The sequence below is a fragment of the Brassica oleracea genome, chromosome C8 (genome assembly GCF_000695525.1).
Source record: "Brassica oleracea var. oleracea cultivar TO1000 chromosome C8, BOL, whole genome shotgun sequence".
NCBI classification, from domain to species: Eukaryota; Viridiplantae; Streptophyta; class Magnoliopsida; order Brassicales; family Brassicaceae; genus Brassica; species Brassica oleracea.
The window spans coordinates 38,338,918-38,357,247 of NC_027755.1; the positions used below are offsets into that span (position 1 = coordinate 38,338,918).

At 32.9% G+C, this 18,330-nt stretch overlaps 3 protein-coding genes and 1 pseudogene across 3 annotated transcripts; 2 read left to right on the forward strand and 2 right to left on the reverse strand.

Annotated features, from left to right (window-relative positions):
- Positions 1-6,727: 6,727 nt before the first annotated feature.
- LOC106309807 (F-box/FBD/LRR-repeat protein At1g13780-like) lies at positions 6,728-8,671 on the forward strand. The gene is made up of 3 exons (XM_013746943.1): positions 6,728-6,872; positions 7,003-8,096; positions 8,182-8,671. The coding sequence occupies exons 2-3, from the start codon at positions 7,017-7,019 to the stop codon at positions 8,485-8,487; spliced, it is 1,386 nt and encodes a 461-aa protein (XP_013602397.1). The 5' UTR covers positions 6,728-6,872; positions 7,003-7,016; the 3' UTR covers positions 8,488-8,671.
- A 1,506-nt stretch (positions 8,672-10,177) lies between these two features.
- Positions 10,178-13,670, forward strand: LOC106307552 (annotated as a pseudogene).
- A 274-nt stretch (positions 13,671-13,944) lies between these two features.
- On the reverse strand, positions 13,945-15,648 carry LOC106308113 (cytochrome P450 71B29-like). Its single transcript, XM_013745247.1, has 2 exons — positions 14,706-15,648; positions 13,945-14,633 (listed from the first exon to the last, which is right to left on the reverse strand). Exons 1-2 carry the CDS (start codon positions 15,585-15,587, stop codon positions 14,043-14,045), a joined length of 1,473 nt encoding a protein of 490 aa, XP_013600701.1. The 5' UTR covers positions 15,588-15,648; the 3' UTR covers positions 13,945-14,042.
- A 486-nt stretch (positions 15,649-16,134) lies between these two features.
- On the reverse strand, positions 16,135-17,951 carry LOC106312577 (cytochrome P450 71B28). The gene is made up of 2 exons (XM_013750145.1): positions 17,004-17,951; positions 16,135-16,858 (listed from the first exon to the last, which is right to left on the reverse strand). Exons 1-2 carry the CDS (start codon positions 17,883-17,885, stop codon positions 16,271-16,273), a joined length of 1,470 nt encoding a protein of 489 aa, XP_013605599.1. The 5' UTR covers positions 17,886-17,951; the 3' UTR covers positions 16,135-16,270.
- Between the last annotated feature and the right edge of the window lie 379 nt (positions 17,952-18,330).

Sequence of the window (18,330 nt, forward strand, 5' to 3'; positions counted from 1 at the left end):
TCTTAATAAATTTTCCAAAACCTGCTATTTTTAGAAAGTTTTCATTTTGTAAGAAAATATTATAGATTTGGGATTGAGATTTAGAAATTAGGATAACAAGAGTTTTTGTCGCTAGATTGGCATGCTTTTAGAATTTTTGAGCAATAGGTTATATTTTTAAAATAAACATTTAAAAACTGCTATATTTGGAAAGTTATTATTTTGTTGATAAATATTGTAGATTTGAGATTGTGATTTAGAAATTAGGATAACAAGAGTTTTTGTCGCTAGATTGGCATGCTTTTAGAATTTTTGAGCAATAGGTTATATTTTTAAAATAAACATTTAAAAACTGCTATATTTGGAAAGTTATTATTTTGTTGATAAATATTGTAGATTTGGGATTGAGATTTATAAATTAGGATAACAAGAGTTTTTTTTGATATATGGGCATGCTTTTAGAAGTTTTGATCAATAGGTTATATTTTTAAAATAAACTTTTAAAAACTGATATATTTGGAAAGTTATCATTTTGTAGATAAATATTGTTGATTTGAGATTTCGATTTAGAAATAAGGATAATAAGAGTTTTTATTGATAGATGGGTATGCTTATTGAATTTTTGATCAGTATGTTATAATGTTTAAATAGATTTCCCAAAACTTGTTATTTTTGGAAATTTATCTTTTTGTAGAAAAACATTGTAGATTTATGATTGTGATTTAGAAATTAGGATAACAAGAGCTTTTGTTGATAGATGGGTATGCTTTTAGAATTTTTGTTCAATAGGCTATATTTTTAAAATAAAATTTTAAGAACTGCTATATTTAGAAAGTTATCAGTTTGTAGATAAATATTGTAGATTTGAGATTGTGATTAAGAATTTAGGATAACAAGAGTTTTTGTTGATAGATGGGTATGTTTTTAAAATTTTCGATCAATATGTTATATCCTGAAGATATATTATCTAAAACCAATTATGTTAGGAAAGTTATCATTTTTGTAGAAAAATATTGTAAATCTGGGATTGTGATTTAAAAACTAGGATAACAAGAGTTTTTGTTGATAGATGAGTATGCTTTTAGAATTTTCGATCAATTGGTTATAATTTCTAAATAAATTTTCCAAAACCTGATATTTTTATAAAGTTTTCATTTTGTAGAAAATATTGTAGAATTGGGATTGAGATCTAGAAATTAGGATAACAAGAGTTTTCGTTGCTAAAAGGGCATGCTTTTAGAGTTTTTGATCAATATGTTATATATTTAAAATAAACTTTTAAAAACTGCTATATTTGGAAAGTTATCACTTTGTAGATAAATATTGTGGATTTGAGATTGTGATTTAGAAATTAGGATAACAAGAGTTTTTGTTGATATATGGGCATGCTTTTAGAAGTTTTGATCAATGGGTTATATTTTTAAAATAAACTTTTAAAAACTGAAATTTTTGGAAAGTTATCATTTTGTAGAAAAATATTGTAGGTTTGAGATTGTGATTTAGAAATTAGGATAACAAGAGTTTTTGTTGATATATGGGCATGCTTTTAGAAGTTTTGATCAATGGGTTATATTTTTAAAATAAACTTTTAAAAACTGCTATATTTGGAAAGTTATCACTTTGTAGATAAATATTGTAGATTTGAGATTGCTATTTAGAAATTAAGATAACAAGAGTTTTTGTTGATAGACGGGTATGCTTTTAAAATTTTCAATCAATTGGTTCTAATTTTTAAATAAATTTTCTAAAACCTGCTATTTTTAGAAAGTTTTCATTTTTTAGGAAATTATTGTAGATTTGGGATTGTGATTTAGAAATTAGGATAACAAGAGTTTTTGTTGATAGATGGGTATGCTTTTAGAATTTTTGATCAATATGCTATATTTTTAAAATGAAATTTTAAAAACTGTTATATTTGAAAAGTTATCATTTTGTAGATAAATATTGTAGATTTGAGATTGTGATTAATAATTTAGGATAATAAGAGCTTTTGTTGATAGATGGGTATGCTTTTAGAATTTTTGATCAATATGCTATATTTTTAAAATGAAATTTTAAAAACTGTTATATTTGAAAAGTTATCATTTTGTAGATAAATATTGTAGATTTGAGATTGTGATTAATAATTTAGGATAATAAGAGCTTTTGTTGATAGATGGGTATGCTTTTAAAATTTTCGATAAATATGTTATATCTTGAAGATATATTATCTAAAACCAATTATGTTAGGAAAATTATCATTTTTGTCGACAAATATTGTAAATCTGGGATTGTGATTTAAAAATTAGGATAACAAGAGTTTTTGTTGATAGATGAGTATGCTTTTAGAATTTTCGATCAATTGATTATAATTTCTTAATAAATTTTTCAAAACCTGATATTTTGATAAAGTTTTCATTTTGTAGGAAATTATTGTAGATTTGGGATTGAGATTTAGAAATTAGGATAACAAGAATTTTTGTTGCTAGAAGGGCATGCTTTTAGAGTTTTTGATCAATAGGTTATATTTTTAAAATAAACTTTTAAAAACTGCTATCTTTGGAAAGTTATCATTTTGTAGATAAATATTGTAGATTTGAGATTGTGATTTAGAAATTAGGATAACAAGAGTTTTTCTTGATAGATGAGTATTCTTTTAGAATTTTTGATCAATTGGTTATAATTTTTTTAAAAAAATTTCAAAACCTGCTATTTTTAGAAAGTTTTCATTTTTTATAAAAATATTGTAGATTTGGGATTGTGATTTAGAAATTAGGATAACAAGATTTTTTGTTGATAAATTAGTATGCTTTTAGAATTTTCGATCAATTGATTATAATTTCTTAATAAATTTTTCAAAACCTGATATTTTGATAAAGTTTTCATTTTGTAGGAAATTATTGTAGATTTGGGATTGAGATTTAGAAATTAGGATAACAAGAATTTTTGTTGCTAGAAGGGCATGCTTTTAGAAGTTTTGATCAATAGGTTATATTTTTAGAATAAACTTTTAAAAACTGCCATTTTTGGAAAGTTATCATTTTGTAGATAAATATTGTAGATTTGAGATTGTGATTTAGAAATTAGGATAACAAGAGTTTTTGTAGATAAATGTGTATGCTTTTAGAATTTTTGATCCATATTGTGATTTAGAAATTAAAATACGAATAGTTTTTGTTGATAGACGGGTATGCTTTTAGAATTTTCTATCAATTGGTTATAATTTTTAAATAAATTTTCAAAAACCTGCTATCTTTAGAAAATTTTCGTTTTGTAGGAAAATATTGTATATTTGAGATTGAGATTTAGAAATTACGATAACAAGAGTTTTTGTTGATAGATGGGCATGCTTTTAGAAGTTTTGATCAATAGGTTATATTTTTAGAATAAACTTTTAAAAACTGCCATTTTTGGAAAGTTATCATTTTGTAGATAAATATTGTAGATTTGAGATTTCTATTTAACAATTAAGATAACAAGAGTTTTTGTTGATAGATGGGTGTGCTTTTAGAATTTTCGATCAATTGGTTATAATTTTTAAATAAATTTTCTAAAACCTGCTATTTTTAGAAATTTTTCATTTTGTAGGAAAATATTGTAGATTTGAGATTTCTATTTAACAATTAAGATAACAAGAGTTTTTGTTGATAGATGGGTGTGCTTTTAGAATTTTCGATCAATTGGTTATAATTTTTAAATAAATTTTCTAAAACCTGCTATTTTTAGAAATTTTTCATTTTGTAGGAAAATATTGTAGATTTGGGATTGAGATTTAGAAATTTGGATAACAAGAGTTTTTGTTGATAGATGAGCATGCTTTTAGAATTTTTGATCAATAGGTTATATTTTTAAAATAAACTTTTAAAAACTGCTATATTTGGAAAGTTATCATTTTGTAGATAAATATTGTAGATTTGGGATTGAGATTTAGAAATTTGGATAACAAGAGTTTTTGTTGATAGATGAGCATGCTTTTAGAATTTTTGATCAATAGGTTATAATTTTTTAATAAATTTTCAAAACCTACTATTTTTAGAAATTTTTCATTTTGTAGGAAAATATTTTAGATTTGGGATTGAGATTTAGAAATTAGGATAACAAGATTTTTTGTTGATAGATGGGCATGCTTTTAGAATTTTTGATCAATATGTTATATTTTTAAAATAAACTTTTAAAAACTGCTATATTTGGAAAGTTATCATTTTGTAGATAAATATTGTGGATTTGAGATTGTGATGTAGAAATTAGGATAACAAGAGTTTTTGTTGATAGATGAGTATGCTTTTAGAATTTTCGATGAATTGGTTATAATTTTTAAATAAATTTTCCAAAACCTGCTATTTTTATAAAGTTTTCATTTTTTAGGAAACTATTGTAGATTTGAGATTGTGATTTAGAAATTAGGATAACAAGATATTTTATTGATAAATGGGTATGCTTTTAGAAATTTTGATCAATAGGTTATATTTTTAAAATAAAATTTTAAAAACTGCTATATTTGGAAAGTTATCATTTTTTAGATAAATATTGTAGATTTAAGATTGTGATTTAGAAATTAGTATAACAAGAGTTTTTGTAGATAAATAGGTATGATTTTAGAAATTTTTATCAATATATTATATATTGTAGATATATTATCTAAAACCATAGATTGAGATTCTAATTTAAAACACCTTTTCATATGTTTCTTTTAGTTTTTGATCAAGGTGCCTTTTCAGATGCTTTTAATTTTGGAAAAATTTGGAAAAATACCTTCATATGAGTTTATATTTTGAAAATTACACTGCTTATTATTGTTTTTGAAAACTACACTTATTTATAGATAAAATGACCAAAATACCCTATTTAAATGTTTATATGTGTTCTAATATTTAATTTTAAAATGTTTAACAAGTAAATCCAACGACAATCAGGTTTTATATTTTTCTTTTCTAAATAATAATCTTAATATCTATATAAAATCTTATTTAAAATTTTATTCATGCGACAATATATTATTATCTTGTTGGAAATCTCTGTCGTCACCGTCATAATGGAGAAAACTTATTAACCCCCACGCGAGAATGTAACCAATTTTTGAACTTTAAGAAAAAAAATTAAGTATCCATAATCTGAAACACAAGCTCGACTAGATCCACTGTTGCTTCCCCAGCAAAATGCTTTTAAATATTTCATCACTATTCAATATACCTGTTCTTAGGATCTTTTCAGAAACAAAAACCAATCAATCATTACAAACTTCTTTAGCAAATACTAATGATCCCTTGAAGATTTTTTTTGTTTTGATATTAGATCAGACACTCGTGAAAACAATCCAGGATATATAAAAACAAACGGTGCATTGATGTATCTCTTTTCTTTTTGTTTCAGTTTATTAATTACTGTAAATTTGTACTTTGATTAGCATGATTACATGGAAGATAGTATGTTTAAGAACTTTGTGCATATGGGCACATAAGAATTCGTGGAGTTGCAGTTAATTTTATGCCATATTTGAACAGTTTTTTAAGTGTGTAGTTTGCCTATTTTTAATGATGGTTGATGAACTTGTAAAACAGTTCAATCTATTTCGTGAAAAATAGACCCCAACAATATTATGTATTTATCTCAAATATAAATTTTGACACACATAAATAATAATAATATTTTTGTATTTACATTTTAGTTATTTAAATTTGTAATATTAGAATCAGGATAAATATGTTTTATCATATACAATAAAGTGTAGTTTTCAAAAAGAAAAAAGAGAATTGTATTTTTCAAATTTCAAATGATAAACAGTGTATATTTCAAATTATCCCTTTAATTTTTAACGACACACCTTTTTACATTCTTTTCTTTTAACTTCTGAACAACAGACCTTTTTAATTAATTAATTAATACATTCATCTTAATTTTTTTATATACACCACCATCATTGTCTATATATAATAGCACGACATGTTTTTTGTTCTCCGCTGACTTCATTACTTTTTATAGGAAAAAAATAATTCAAATGTTGAGCTTAACATATTTTGTTATTGATTTGATTTGTTATTAGTTTATGGTCGGTTTGCCTCCATAATTTATCTCACAATTTATGTGTGATAAAAACTTAAATATATGAGATATATAAAATAATATAATTTTTGAAAATGTAAAATGAAAATATAACTATTAGATATATCTTTTTACTATATTGTTAAAGCAATTTGGAATTTCAGTAAAAAAATTATATATCTGTGAAAGAGCGGATTAGTTTCCTAGTATTGATAATGAAAAAGATGTATTTTTCCTTAAATAGTCGATTATTAGGGCATCTCCAATCCAACATCATTTTTTCCTCTAAAATGAAATAAAAGTAAGTACGAAGTAAATATACTCTAAATCTTATTCTATTTTTCTTTTTATAATAAATTTTACTGCACAAATGGAATAAATTATTTTTTGTTTGTTTATTACTCTATTATGAAATGATAAATGAAGTAGGTTTAAAACATTTTTCTTTAATGAATTTTTCGATGGCAATAAAATGTTTATTTTACTAAAGGAAATATTTAATACTCCAATAAAGACAAACCTTTATTTTTGAAACACTCTTCTGAAGATGGAACCGTAACCGCTTCAAATGTAAAAATACTAAACGATATCGAAAGTTCCATGAATTACAGTCGATTTCCATGAATTTTACAATGACATTTAACATGAAGATTTAACCAATAAAAGAAATATTTATAATATATTCGACGATAAAGACAGCCTTCAATTTCATTTTTGAAACGCTCTCATGGAACCGGAACCGCTTCAACCGTATAAATGCTGAATAATCAGTTCCGTTTTCAGACAAAAAGTTGTCACTTTTCTCTCTCTCTCTCTTTCTCGCTTTCGATCACTCCGGCCGATACAATCCTCCGGCGACTCAAACCCAATCCACGGTGAATTCTTCAGAAACCCCCTACGAATCTTTCGTTTCATTTGTAGTCTAAAGTTTTGTGATTGATTAGAGAAACTCTTTCAATCAAAGATTTCTTTTTTATGCTGTTTGTTGTTTGTTGATGCTCTTAGGGTTTCGTTTGGTGATGTCTGGGCGAGACAGGATCAGCGAATTGCCGGAATGTTTGTTAACTCAAATACTCTCATACCTTCCGACAAATCAATCGGTGCAGACAAGTGTTTTGTCCAAGAGATGGGAGAATCTGTATCTAAGCGTTCCCGGTCTTGACTTAAATTGCTCTGTTATTCCTTATGATGCTGATGAACTGCTCTTAAGCTTCATTGACAAGCTTCTCGAGTTTAGCCCTGAGTCAGTTCTGTTTAAAGTCAAGGTTCAGTGCAGAGACACAATGATAGATGGGTTCAGGGATCGGATCGGTATGATGATTGACCGGAGGACACAGCATCTTGATGTTGTGAGCAGTACCCATCGTTTAGAGGACGACAATTTTCATTATCCTATTGTTGATATGATGCCTATGAATCTCTACACGAGCAAGACATTGGTTTACTTAAAGCTCTCCTCTTCTGGTCTTATGGATCCTGGTTTGGTTTCCCTGCCTTGTCTTAAATTCATGCATCTTGAAGAAGTCAAATGGCGTGTGCATCTGGAGAAGCTTCTCTCAGGGTGTCCTGTTCTCGAGGAGCTGACTTTGGTGAGGGATCTGGAAGATGATTATGCACGTCGGCATGATGAGTTTATGGCTATGCGTGTGAGGTCTCAGAGCTTGAAGAGTTTTCGTGTGCTGCCGCTTAGGAATGGATATGTCGGTTCGATAGTGAATTGCACACTTGAGATTGATGCTCCAGGGCTAGAGTATATGAGTCTTGGAGAAGATCAATTTGATAGCATTGTGGTAAAGAACCTGACTTCTTTGATCATGGTTAACCTTGATATCAAGTTTGTTGTCGGATTCTGGGTGCTTTTTAATACTTGGGACGTATCAAAGAGCAATGAGATCCGTGATTTTCTCAATGGGATAACGAGTGTTAGACATATGATCATCTCTGCCAAAACAGTGCAAACCCTTGATCATTACTCAAAAACAGGAATGATTCCAAAGTTCAACAGCTTATCCCGTTTAGAAGCAGTGTTTCATAGCAAGTTATTGCAGTTTCTGCCAGCCTTTCTTGAGTGTTGCCCCAATCTGAAACACCTAGTCTTGGTAAAACCATTATTGTCCTTATGTTTTTATGGACATGTGTATTATTGAAAACTCAGCAGTTTGTGTTTGTGTGTTGTTTTTGCAGAAGGTTGTTCATTCAGAGGAGATGAAGGAGGGGTTGGAACTCACAGATGTGCCACGGTGTGTGTCATCGACTCTTGAGTGTGTTGAGATACAAGAAAAATTACAATGCGAGGAAGGGAAGATGAAAGCAACCAGTTACTTTCTTGGAAACTCAGCAGTACTGAAGAAATTTATTCTGAGCCCCACAGCTTATGATCCTCGAAATGTTGTGGAATCAGAAATATACGACAAGGTTAATAAACTCACAAAACGTTCTACAGGATGTGAAATTATCATTCGAGCCATGAAGGAGGTCGTTATCATTTGATGAGTCTTCTTCTTAGTTCTGGTTGGATTCATTTTGACCATTGGTGCTGATACAAGTTCTCCATAGTCAGTATGACTCTGCAATCTTCTCTTCCTTTTCTTTTCCAAAAGTCCTAACCTCAGTTTGTTGGATGTCTTTTGGATAAATGATGATCTTGCATTCCCATAAAATTTCAGTTTGGTTACTCTTGGTTTTATATGTTTTAAGTCTATAAAAAAATTAGGTATTATGCAGCTCATTTAAAAAAAATTAGATTTTGAACTGCACAAAATATTTAATATTTTTTAATGTCTAATTAATTATGCTATTACACGACAAAAAATATTACATAGACGAATTGGTATGCAACATTGCAACATATTACACGTTAAGAAATATTTACATAGGTATTATGTTTGATTTTGTCTGATTTTAAATAGACATTTTTAAAAAATTAACAAAACATTTGCAATGTTGTTAATGAAAATTGTATCATAAAATATTAATTATTTCGCACTTAAAAATGCACATAAAAATTTAACTATATTTTAAAATTTATTAAACTATTGACCCACAATCCATTCACGGTTAACCTAATAGTCTGGTTTGTCGGGTTGAATTAAAAATATTGATTTAAATATTTTAAATTTTTATATTTTTATAATATACATTTTTATTCAAATTTACCAAAATGATATATGATGTATGGTTTAACGTAAGCATTTTTTTCTTGTGAATTGTTATTTTTGGTAAAATATTTCTTCAAATCAAATGGTTCATTCAACTTTTGATTTGAATCGTGTGGCCCATATTTGCGTAGACAAAATGTATTTACTTATTAGGCGAAATTAATTTGATTCAAAAATGTTTTCTAAATATACCTTAATGAATTTCTAAATGAGGTAAAAATGCAGTGACATTTTCTATAATCATGAACATAAATGTTCGATAGATATTTGCCTTTTTAAAATCTTACAATAATAATTGCGCTATAAAGTTTTTTTACAAATACGCAATGTCTAGCTTTACGGATCTAAGAGCCGGATTATCGGGATATTTTTTGGGGTTCTTACCAAAAAGTAAGGGATGGCCCCACCGAAATGCCCAAGAATGGTTGCAAAAATGCTGAAATAAGAACCGAGTCTTGCACTGTTCATGAGTCATATTGACACGTGGCTGTCCACGATTAATTTTTTTTTAATTTTTTTTAATTAGATCAAAATAATAATAATAATAAGAATCCCAAATGGATTTTAGCGTTAATCATGCTCTAACGGTTACTTTATAAATTTCAACATTAATAATGATGATATATAATATTACCATAAAAAAAGCTAGTTTTAGGATATGATAGTTAATATTAAATGTGTTAAGCTTAAGATTAGTATATAGTCGAATTAATTATATATATATAGTATACTTTTAAAAAAAAATTACGTAGAAGCAAGTTGGTTCCGACACAATGTTTTTGTTTTAATAAGATAGATATTTTCATATGAATATCTCAATAGAAATTATAACTGAACTATAAATAAAAACATAGAAAATAGAACATATAGCCGTTTGATTAATTCGGTGTGGAAGCGTTAGACCGAATCAAAGCAAATTCAATTCCAGTTAAGACAACTGAGATTGGTTTATCATGGTTTGGTTTGGTCTACAATGACCATTCCTATGCACGCGCTAGAGGATTAAGCCACACAATCGACGTGTTTGTTCGCTACTCTGCATATTTCGTCTTTCACTTATTCCTCTCCACTCCAACGAGCTTACGTGCGTCTCTCCCACCTGCTCCCAACTCCCAAGGATACTCACACTCGTCGTCATCCTCTTGATCGCTCTCCAAAGAAGTTTCGCATCTCTCTCTCCTCCCGCGTCTTTCCCTTACACTTCTCCTTAAACTGTATCCACAGACATCTGCAAAATTTGTTCTTTCTGAAAATTATTTTATGGGTTTCATTTCGTTTCGTTGATTTACGAGTTTACAGTTCTGAGTCTCTCTTTCTTCGCGTTTTGAGCTCTGTAGAAGAGTAAAGACCTCAACTTTTCTGATCTTCTCTTTTAGTTAGCGAAATGTCGTTGGATTTGAGTTAGGGTTTTGTGTTCTGTAGCTCAGTCTCACTAAAGTTGGTGTCTTTATGATCTCCTGGGTTGTTTCTTACTCTGTTCTTTCCAAAGATGTCAACTTTTAGTAAGTTTCTGTAACTGGGTTAGTGAATCTCAGGTTCTGAATGGGTTTTGTGTGTTCTGTAGCTCAGCCTCACTAAAGTTTGTGTCTTTATGATGTTCTCTGTTGTTTTATTACTCTGATCTTTGTAGAAGAGTAAAAACGTCAACTTTTTCATGATCTTCAGGTATAAGGTTCAGTGATTAGTGTGTAATTATGTATTTATACCAAGTTCCTTTGCTTCTTTGTGGTTGCAGGTTGAAATGTATTCAAGAAGAGAGCTGGATGATTTGGAGTACAGATACTACTGTGAGCTGAAAGATGGCACTCGCAAGGTCAAGATCTCTGACTCTCTCTTCAGGTGTCCCTTCTGCTACTTACACCGCAAGCGTGACTACAACTTTGACGACTTGCTTCGCCATGCTTACAACATCAGCGGTAGTTCCCGCACTAAGGATGGCGCTAGACATCTCGCACTTGAGAGATACATGAAGAAGTATCTCCGCCCTCTGGAAAGACCATCATCAGATGTCTCTTCTCTTCCTACAGAGGTGTTAACCGGAAACTGGAAGACTGGTTCTTCAAGTTCTGCTGCAGGGGAAGTGAATAGCAGCGTTGTCAAATCCAGTTCACCACGTATCGCTGAAGCTGAACCTATGTCTGTCTCAGGAGGAGATGATCCTGTACCAAGCGGTGAAGAAAGACAGATGTTTTCTCCTAAACCCAGCTCCTCTTTGAGCAACCAAGACAGTACACACCCTTCCAAGAGAGCTTGCCTCACTGCTGGTGCTAAAGAGAGTGAAAAACCTGTCCAACAGAGTGGTCTCAGCCATGGTGCTCCAAGATATCCTCAGAGGCGTGATCGTTTGGCTGCTCGTAATGATGGTCTGATGTTTGTGCATCCATAGAAAGGGATCTTGGCCAACATCAGTAGAATTTATAATGAGAAATCAGGCAAGTTCGCTGGCGAGAGTGGAAGCAAAATTAGGGGAGAGTTTGTTAGCAAAGGGTTTAACCCCCACAAAGTGGAGCCGCTGTGGAACGGGCGAGTTGGTTTCACAGGTTTTGCTATTGTCTACTTTGGTAAAGACTGGGAAGCTTACAGAAACGCCACCATGTTTGAGAAGCACTTTGAAGTCAATCAGTGTGGGAAGAGAGACTTTGATGCTGCACGTGACCGTGGTGAAGAGCTTTACGGTTGGATAGCGAAAAGGGAGGACTACTACTCGAGAACTGTAGTTGGAGACCACCTCAGGAAGCAAGGGGACTTGGTGACTGTTTCTGGAAAAGAGGCAGAGCAACAAAGAAGGGCATTCACGCTTGTCTCCAACTTGGAAAACACACTCGAGACCAAAAGCACTAACCTTGAAGAGATAGAGAGCAAGTACAAAGAAACCAGTACAGAGCTTCAGAGGAGTATGAAAGAGAAGGATGAAATGATCAACGCTCATAATGAAAGTAATGTTTTTCTCTCTCTTACTTACTGATGAAATTAAATTAGTATTCTGAAGCTTAATTTGTTTTAACTTTGTCAATGTTTAGAGATGAGTAGCATGCAGCAAAAGGCGCGTGATTATTTGGCGAGTGTGAAAAATGAACATGAGAAGGCAGCTCAGCATCTGGAAGCTCAAAGGAAAGAGTTTGAAGAGAGGGAGAGATATCTTGATAAATGTCAAACGCTGAACAAAACTGAGCGACGAAAGCTTCAATGGCAAAAACAGAAGGTAATGTTCAACATCCTTTGTACAAATCCTTTTTTTTTGTTAAAAGTTTGCGCAATGATTTGTGATGAAATCATTTAATTTGTTTGTCAGAACTTAATGGCTACGGAAGAGCAAAACAAAGCGGATGAAGAAATGACGAGATTGGCTAAACAGCAACAGGTATAAGCTTTAAGGCTAATGCTAAGTTGCAGTGTCTCTTCTGATTTGCTGGGCTGTTTGTTTTGGCAGAGGGAGAAAGATGAGTTACGTGAGAGAGTCAAAAAGCTGGAGAAGAAACTGGATGATGAGCTGGCACGGGAGCTGGAGATAGAGAGAATGAGGGGTGGGCTGCAGGTGATGGGACACATGGAAGATCCTGATATGAAGGAAGAGATAGAAAAGACTAAAGAAAAACTCAAGGAGAAAGAAGAGGAATCAGAATACCAAGAGTCACTCTATCAAGCTCTTGTTGTTAAACATGGCTACACTAACGATGAGCTTCAGGATGCTCGCAAGGCGTTGATCAGAGTAAGCAATTCTCATCCTCTCTCGCTGTGTCTTTCTTCCTGTAAGGGGAAGAAGTGCTTTGCCATTTGATGTTATGATACTAACCACGTTTAAGCTATGTGTGCAGTCAATGCAAGAGTTGACCTTACGTGGTCAGATCTCTGTGAAGAGAATGGGAGCATTGGATGAGAAACCATTCCAAAAGCTAGCTAAAGAGAGATATCCAGCAGAAGAAGCTGATGTTGAAGCAGCAACGCTCTGTTCCTTGTGGGACAACCACTTGAGAGACTCGGCTTGGCATCCGATTAAGGTCATCCAAATAGACGGAATCCACAAGGTAACAACAATACAGTACACCTCTTCTTTTCTTGTCTTCTCTCTTAAACAATGCTCTTAGACTGTATACAATTTTTTTTTTTGGCAGGAGGTGTTGAATGAAGAGGATGAGAAGCTGAAGGAACTGAAGAAAGAGCTGGGGGATGAAGTGTTTGAAGCTGTGACACAAGCGCTTATGGAGAGGAACGAGTACAATGGAAGTGGGAGGTACATAGTGCCTGAGCTTTGGAACTTCAAAGAAGGAAGAAAAGCTACTCTCAAAGAAGGTGTGGTTTATCTGATGAACTTGTGGAAGCACCTGAAGCCAAAGCCAAAGCGTAAGTAACAAGAAAAAAAAAAAGAAACTGAAACCGGGTTTGTTGCTGATGGGTTGATACTCGTATATTAAGACTTAAGTGAGTTTTTATGATTTATATTCCACAAGAGTAGAGAGATGGTAATTAAAGTGAGATCTTGGATGCAGATATTTATAATCTAATGTGCTTGGTTTATGACTTCGTTCCCCTGAATTACATATAACAAACAGCTATTTAAAAATGTTTACAATTGTTTTACATCATCTTTAGGCTTGTGGAGATTGTTTCCTGTGTCATGAAGACACAATAAGTAAGAAAATACAGAGTTCCCAAACTAAACCGAACCGAGCCGACTCCAAACCAGAATGTTTTAATTGATTAAAACCGAACCGAATTATGTTTATAACTGTGGTAGTTGCTAGTTTTATAAAAGCATAAGTACAAATCTACAAACAAGTGCATGCCGAAAGCATTAAACACAGTTCTTAAAAGATGTTTCTGATGAAAGTTGGAGCTTAGTGTGACAAGACGTGTTGCACAAGAAAAGAAAAGTACATTATCAGATTTTCAGTGGCGAGTAACTTGAACGAGGTCAAGAGCCATATCGTTGTCTTTAATTATGATCCTCTCAGCTTCTACCTCTTCCGGCAATCCCCAATTGAAGAAGTAAAGTAAATTTAACAACCCTAATTCAACAAGTGTGATTCCCATTGCCATCCCTGGACAGATTCTCCGACCAGAACCAAACGGTAATAGCTCAAAGTTCAATCCCTTGTAATCTACAGAACTGTCGAGAAACCTGTCAGGGTTAAACTCATCAGGGTTTGTCCAGAGTTTTGGATCTCGTGCAATCGCGTAGACATTGATCATGATCTGAGTTTTGGTGGGAATGTCGTAGCCTTGGATCTTGACTTGGGATATTGTCTCTCTTGGGAGCAAAAATGGAACTGCTGGGTGCAATCTGAATACCTCTTTAACCACAAGCTTGAAGTAATGGAGCTTTGAGAGATCTTGTTCTGTGATTCTCTCCTTATTGTCTTCTAGGTTTGTCCGAATCTCGTCTTGGACTTTCTTCATCACTCTAGGGTTTCTGATTAGTTCCGTCATTGCCCATATCATTGTGAAGGCGCTTGTGCTAACCCCTGCAATAAATATGTCCTGGTAATAAAAGATACCGTCAGTCACAAGTCTTTGACAAATCTTTCTCAAAATAGAAACAAAAAACATTACCGAGATCATTCCTTTCAGATGATCCGTGGTGAGCTTGAACGAGTCTCCATCTCTCTCTTGCTCCATCATATCGATCATCACGTTGATTATACCATACCTCTCTCCATCTCTTCTCACAGGCTTAAGATGATCATTGAGAATGTTCTGAAAGAAAGTGTCAAGCTCCGAGAAAACATGATCCAGCCTCTTGTCCTGACCAGAGATCCAGTCCATGAATCTACCGATCCCTCCAGGGAAAAAGTCAGAGAACATAGAAGTCATCTCGAGTATCTCCGACTTGTGCACAAGATCCACGATGCTATCTTCATCTATGAACTCACACTCATGTAGATTTATCCCAAACGCGATCCTACATACAATACTTCCAACTAATGCGTGAAGGGTTCTCTTCAGACTTACCAGAGATCGCTTTGAAGCAGAGTCCATTAGTTTCTTGACCAACAAGTCATTCTCTTCCTCTCTTATATACCTAAAAGAGTGAAACTTTTTTGTGGTGAAGAGCTCGATCACTGAGAGCTTTCGCATCGCCTTCCATTCTTCGCCATAAGGAGCGAATCCGATGTCTTTAAAGTTGTAAGAGATCTTTCTTGTCCCTTCTGTCTCTGGTCGGCTACAACAGTCTAGGTCGTGGATCTTGAGTACTTCCTCCGCTGCTTCTTTAGATGAGATCACCACCACGGGAACGAAGCCAAAACGCATAAGCATCACTGGTCCGTAAGTTTGGGAGAGGTTCCTGGGAGGTAAGTCATGGAGTTGGTGTAAGTTTCCGATGATCGGAAGCTTCTTTGGTCCCGGAGGCAGCTTCCATTTCGAAGATTTGAGATTTTTCAAGAAGATTAAGAAAAGAGGTAAGAGGAAAAGGAGACAGAGGAACATTGCCATTTTCGTTGCTCTGTCTTTTTTTTTTTGTTTCTTCTTTAGGTTTTTGTTATACTAAGTTGAAGAATTTAACAATTTATTTTACAATAAATATGGGTATTTTGCTAATAATTGTAGATGATCCAAAAGTAATCGATTAAAATAAAGAAACCACGCCGACAAAAATAAAAATAAAGAAACCACAACTCTTACGTGTTCTAGAGGTGGATTCATGATTCATGATTGACACGAATCAATCTTTGAATATATAGAAAATCCCAAAACCAATCTTGTACCTAAAGGGTAAAGTCAACTGTTTCTTTCACTAGTGCAAGTTAATTGTATATATTAATATAAAACCATTTTATTTTTTATTACCAAGTGTTAATTATTCGAAAGTTCAGTTTTATACTTTTATAGTTTATTGTAATCTTATTGAGAATTTAATAATCAGATTTTGCATCAAGGCCTTGTTCTACGTTTTCTACAAATGTTGACTAAAAAGCTGACCTTGTCCTTCTAACTAATTATATGTACTTAGAGATTTATAATGAAATTGATAAATAGACGATTATCATAAGGTTTACTATTCTTAATACTTAAAAGGTCACTCTAGTTGATGTAAAAAAAAAGCGTCTCTAGTTTAGAACCAAGCTTAATATAGCACAAACATTTAATAACCCATATCTAAGCCAAAAACCAAATATTTAGTGAAGAACAACTTGAACTAAGTCAAGAGCAACTCCATCTCCGGTGGTGATCTTCTTGGCTGCTTCTTTCTCCGGCAATCCCCAGTCGAAGAAATAAAGCAAGTTTAAAAGTCCAAACTCAACAATGACAATCCCCATCGCCATCCCTGGACAGATTCTCCGACCAGAACCAAACGGTAAAAGCTCAAAGTTTAATCCCCTGTAATCTACTGAACTATCTACAAACCTATCAGGATCAAACTCATCAGGGTTTTTCCACACGTTTGGATCACGTGCTATCGCGTAAGCATTGACCAAGATCTGTGTTTTTTTGGGAATATCATAGCCTTGGATCTTGATGTGAGACATTGTCTCTCTTGGTAACAAAAGTGGAGCTGCTGGGTGTAACCTAAATATCTCCTTGACCATTAGCTTAAAGTAGTGAAGCTGGTTTAGATCTTCTTCTGTGAGACTCTCTTTCTTGTCTCCAAGTGTTGTCCGAATCTCATCTTGTACTTTCTTCATCACTCTAGGGTTTCTGATCAACTCAGTCATTGCCCATATCATTGTGGATGCGCTTGTGCTAACCCCTGCTAGAAATATGTCCTGACATAACACAAAAACATGTTACAAATGAACGTTTTAAATTGTAATAATATTTAGAATCGTTAGTAATATTTCTCAAAGTTTTGTACTATCATAATTATCTATAGTTAAATAAAAGTTAAATTAATATCCTGTTTTTGATTACCGATATCATTCCTTTGAGATGATCTGTGGTGATCTTGAAAGAGTCTTGCTTCCTCATCATATCGATCATCACATCAATAATATCAGACCCCTCTTGTACTCTTCTTCCAGGCTTAAGATGATCATCGAGAACATTCTGAAAGAACGTGTCAAGTTCCGAGAAAGCGTTCTCTAGTCTCTTTGTCTGACCAGTGAACAAATCTATGAGTTCACCGATTCTTCCGGGAAACAAGTCAGAGAACATAGAAGTTCTCGTGAGCAGCTCAGACCTTTGCACAATATCAGCTATACCATCTTCATCGATGAACTCACACTCATGGAGATTCTGCCCTAGCCCGACTCTACAGACAATACTCCCGACTAGCGTATAAAGGGTTTTCTTCAGACTCACCAGAGATTCACTCGAAGCAGATTCAGACAGTTTCTTGACCAACAAGTTATTCTCTTCCTCTCTAACATACCTAAAGGACTGAATCTTTTTCGAGCTGAAGAGCTCCACCACCGAGAGCTTTCTCATGGCCCTCCACTCCTCACCGTAAGGAGCAAACCCGATGTCTTTAGCGTTGTAAGAGATCATTCTGATCCCAGCAGTCTCTGGTCGGTTACAACACTCAAGATCGTGAGTCTTGAGCACATCCTCTGCTGCTTCTTTTGATGAGATCACGACCATGGGGACAAATCCGAAGCGGAGATGCACCACTGGTCCGTACTTTTCGGAGAGGTTCCTACGGTTCCTGGGATGTAGTTCTCCGCGTTGGTGTAAGTTTCCGATGATCGGAAGCTTCGGTGGGCCCGGAGGAAGATTCCATTTCGAGGGTTGAAGTTTTCTCAAGAAGATAAAGATAAGAGGTAAGAGGCAGAGGAAACAGAGAGAGATTGACATGTTCCGTCGTGTCCTGTTTTTGATTCTTTCAGTCTTTTGTATTTTAATTGAAGAGCTTAACCACTACTCCATTATAAAATTGCTAACTTTATCTTATTTATTTGTTTTTCCATTAGATATTTTCATAAAGGGCAATTATTGATTCGTCATACGAGTGTGGGAGTCGCTGTCGGTAATAATCCAACGTAATCGATTAAATAAGTAGTCATTTTGAATTTTGATTACCTGAGAACATTTCCTTTAATGAAAATACCTTTTATATTATATTATTTTACTAATATGTTATTAACATCCCTTAATATTAATTGAGAAACATTACGACATTGTTTTGTAGTCACGTGTCACCATGAAAATAAAATTCATAATTTTTAGAGAAATAAGTTGGTCCATCTTAATTTATATTATATTTTTTATTAAATTAACTACTAAATTGATAAATACTGTA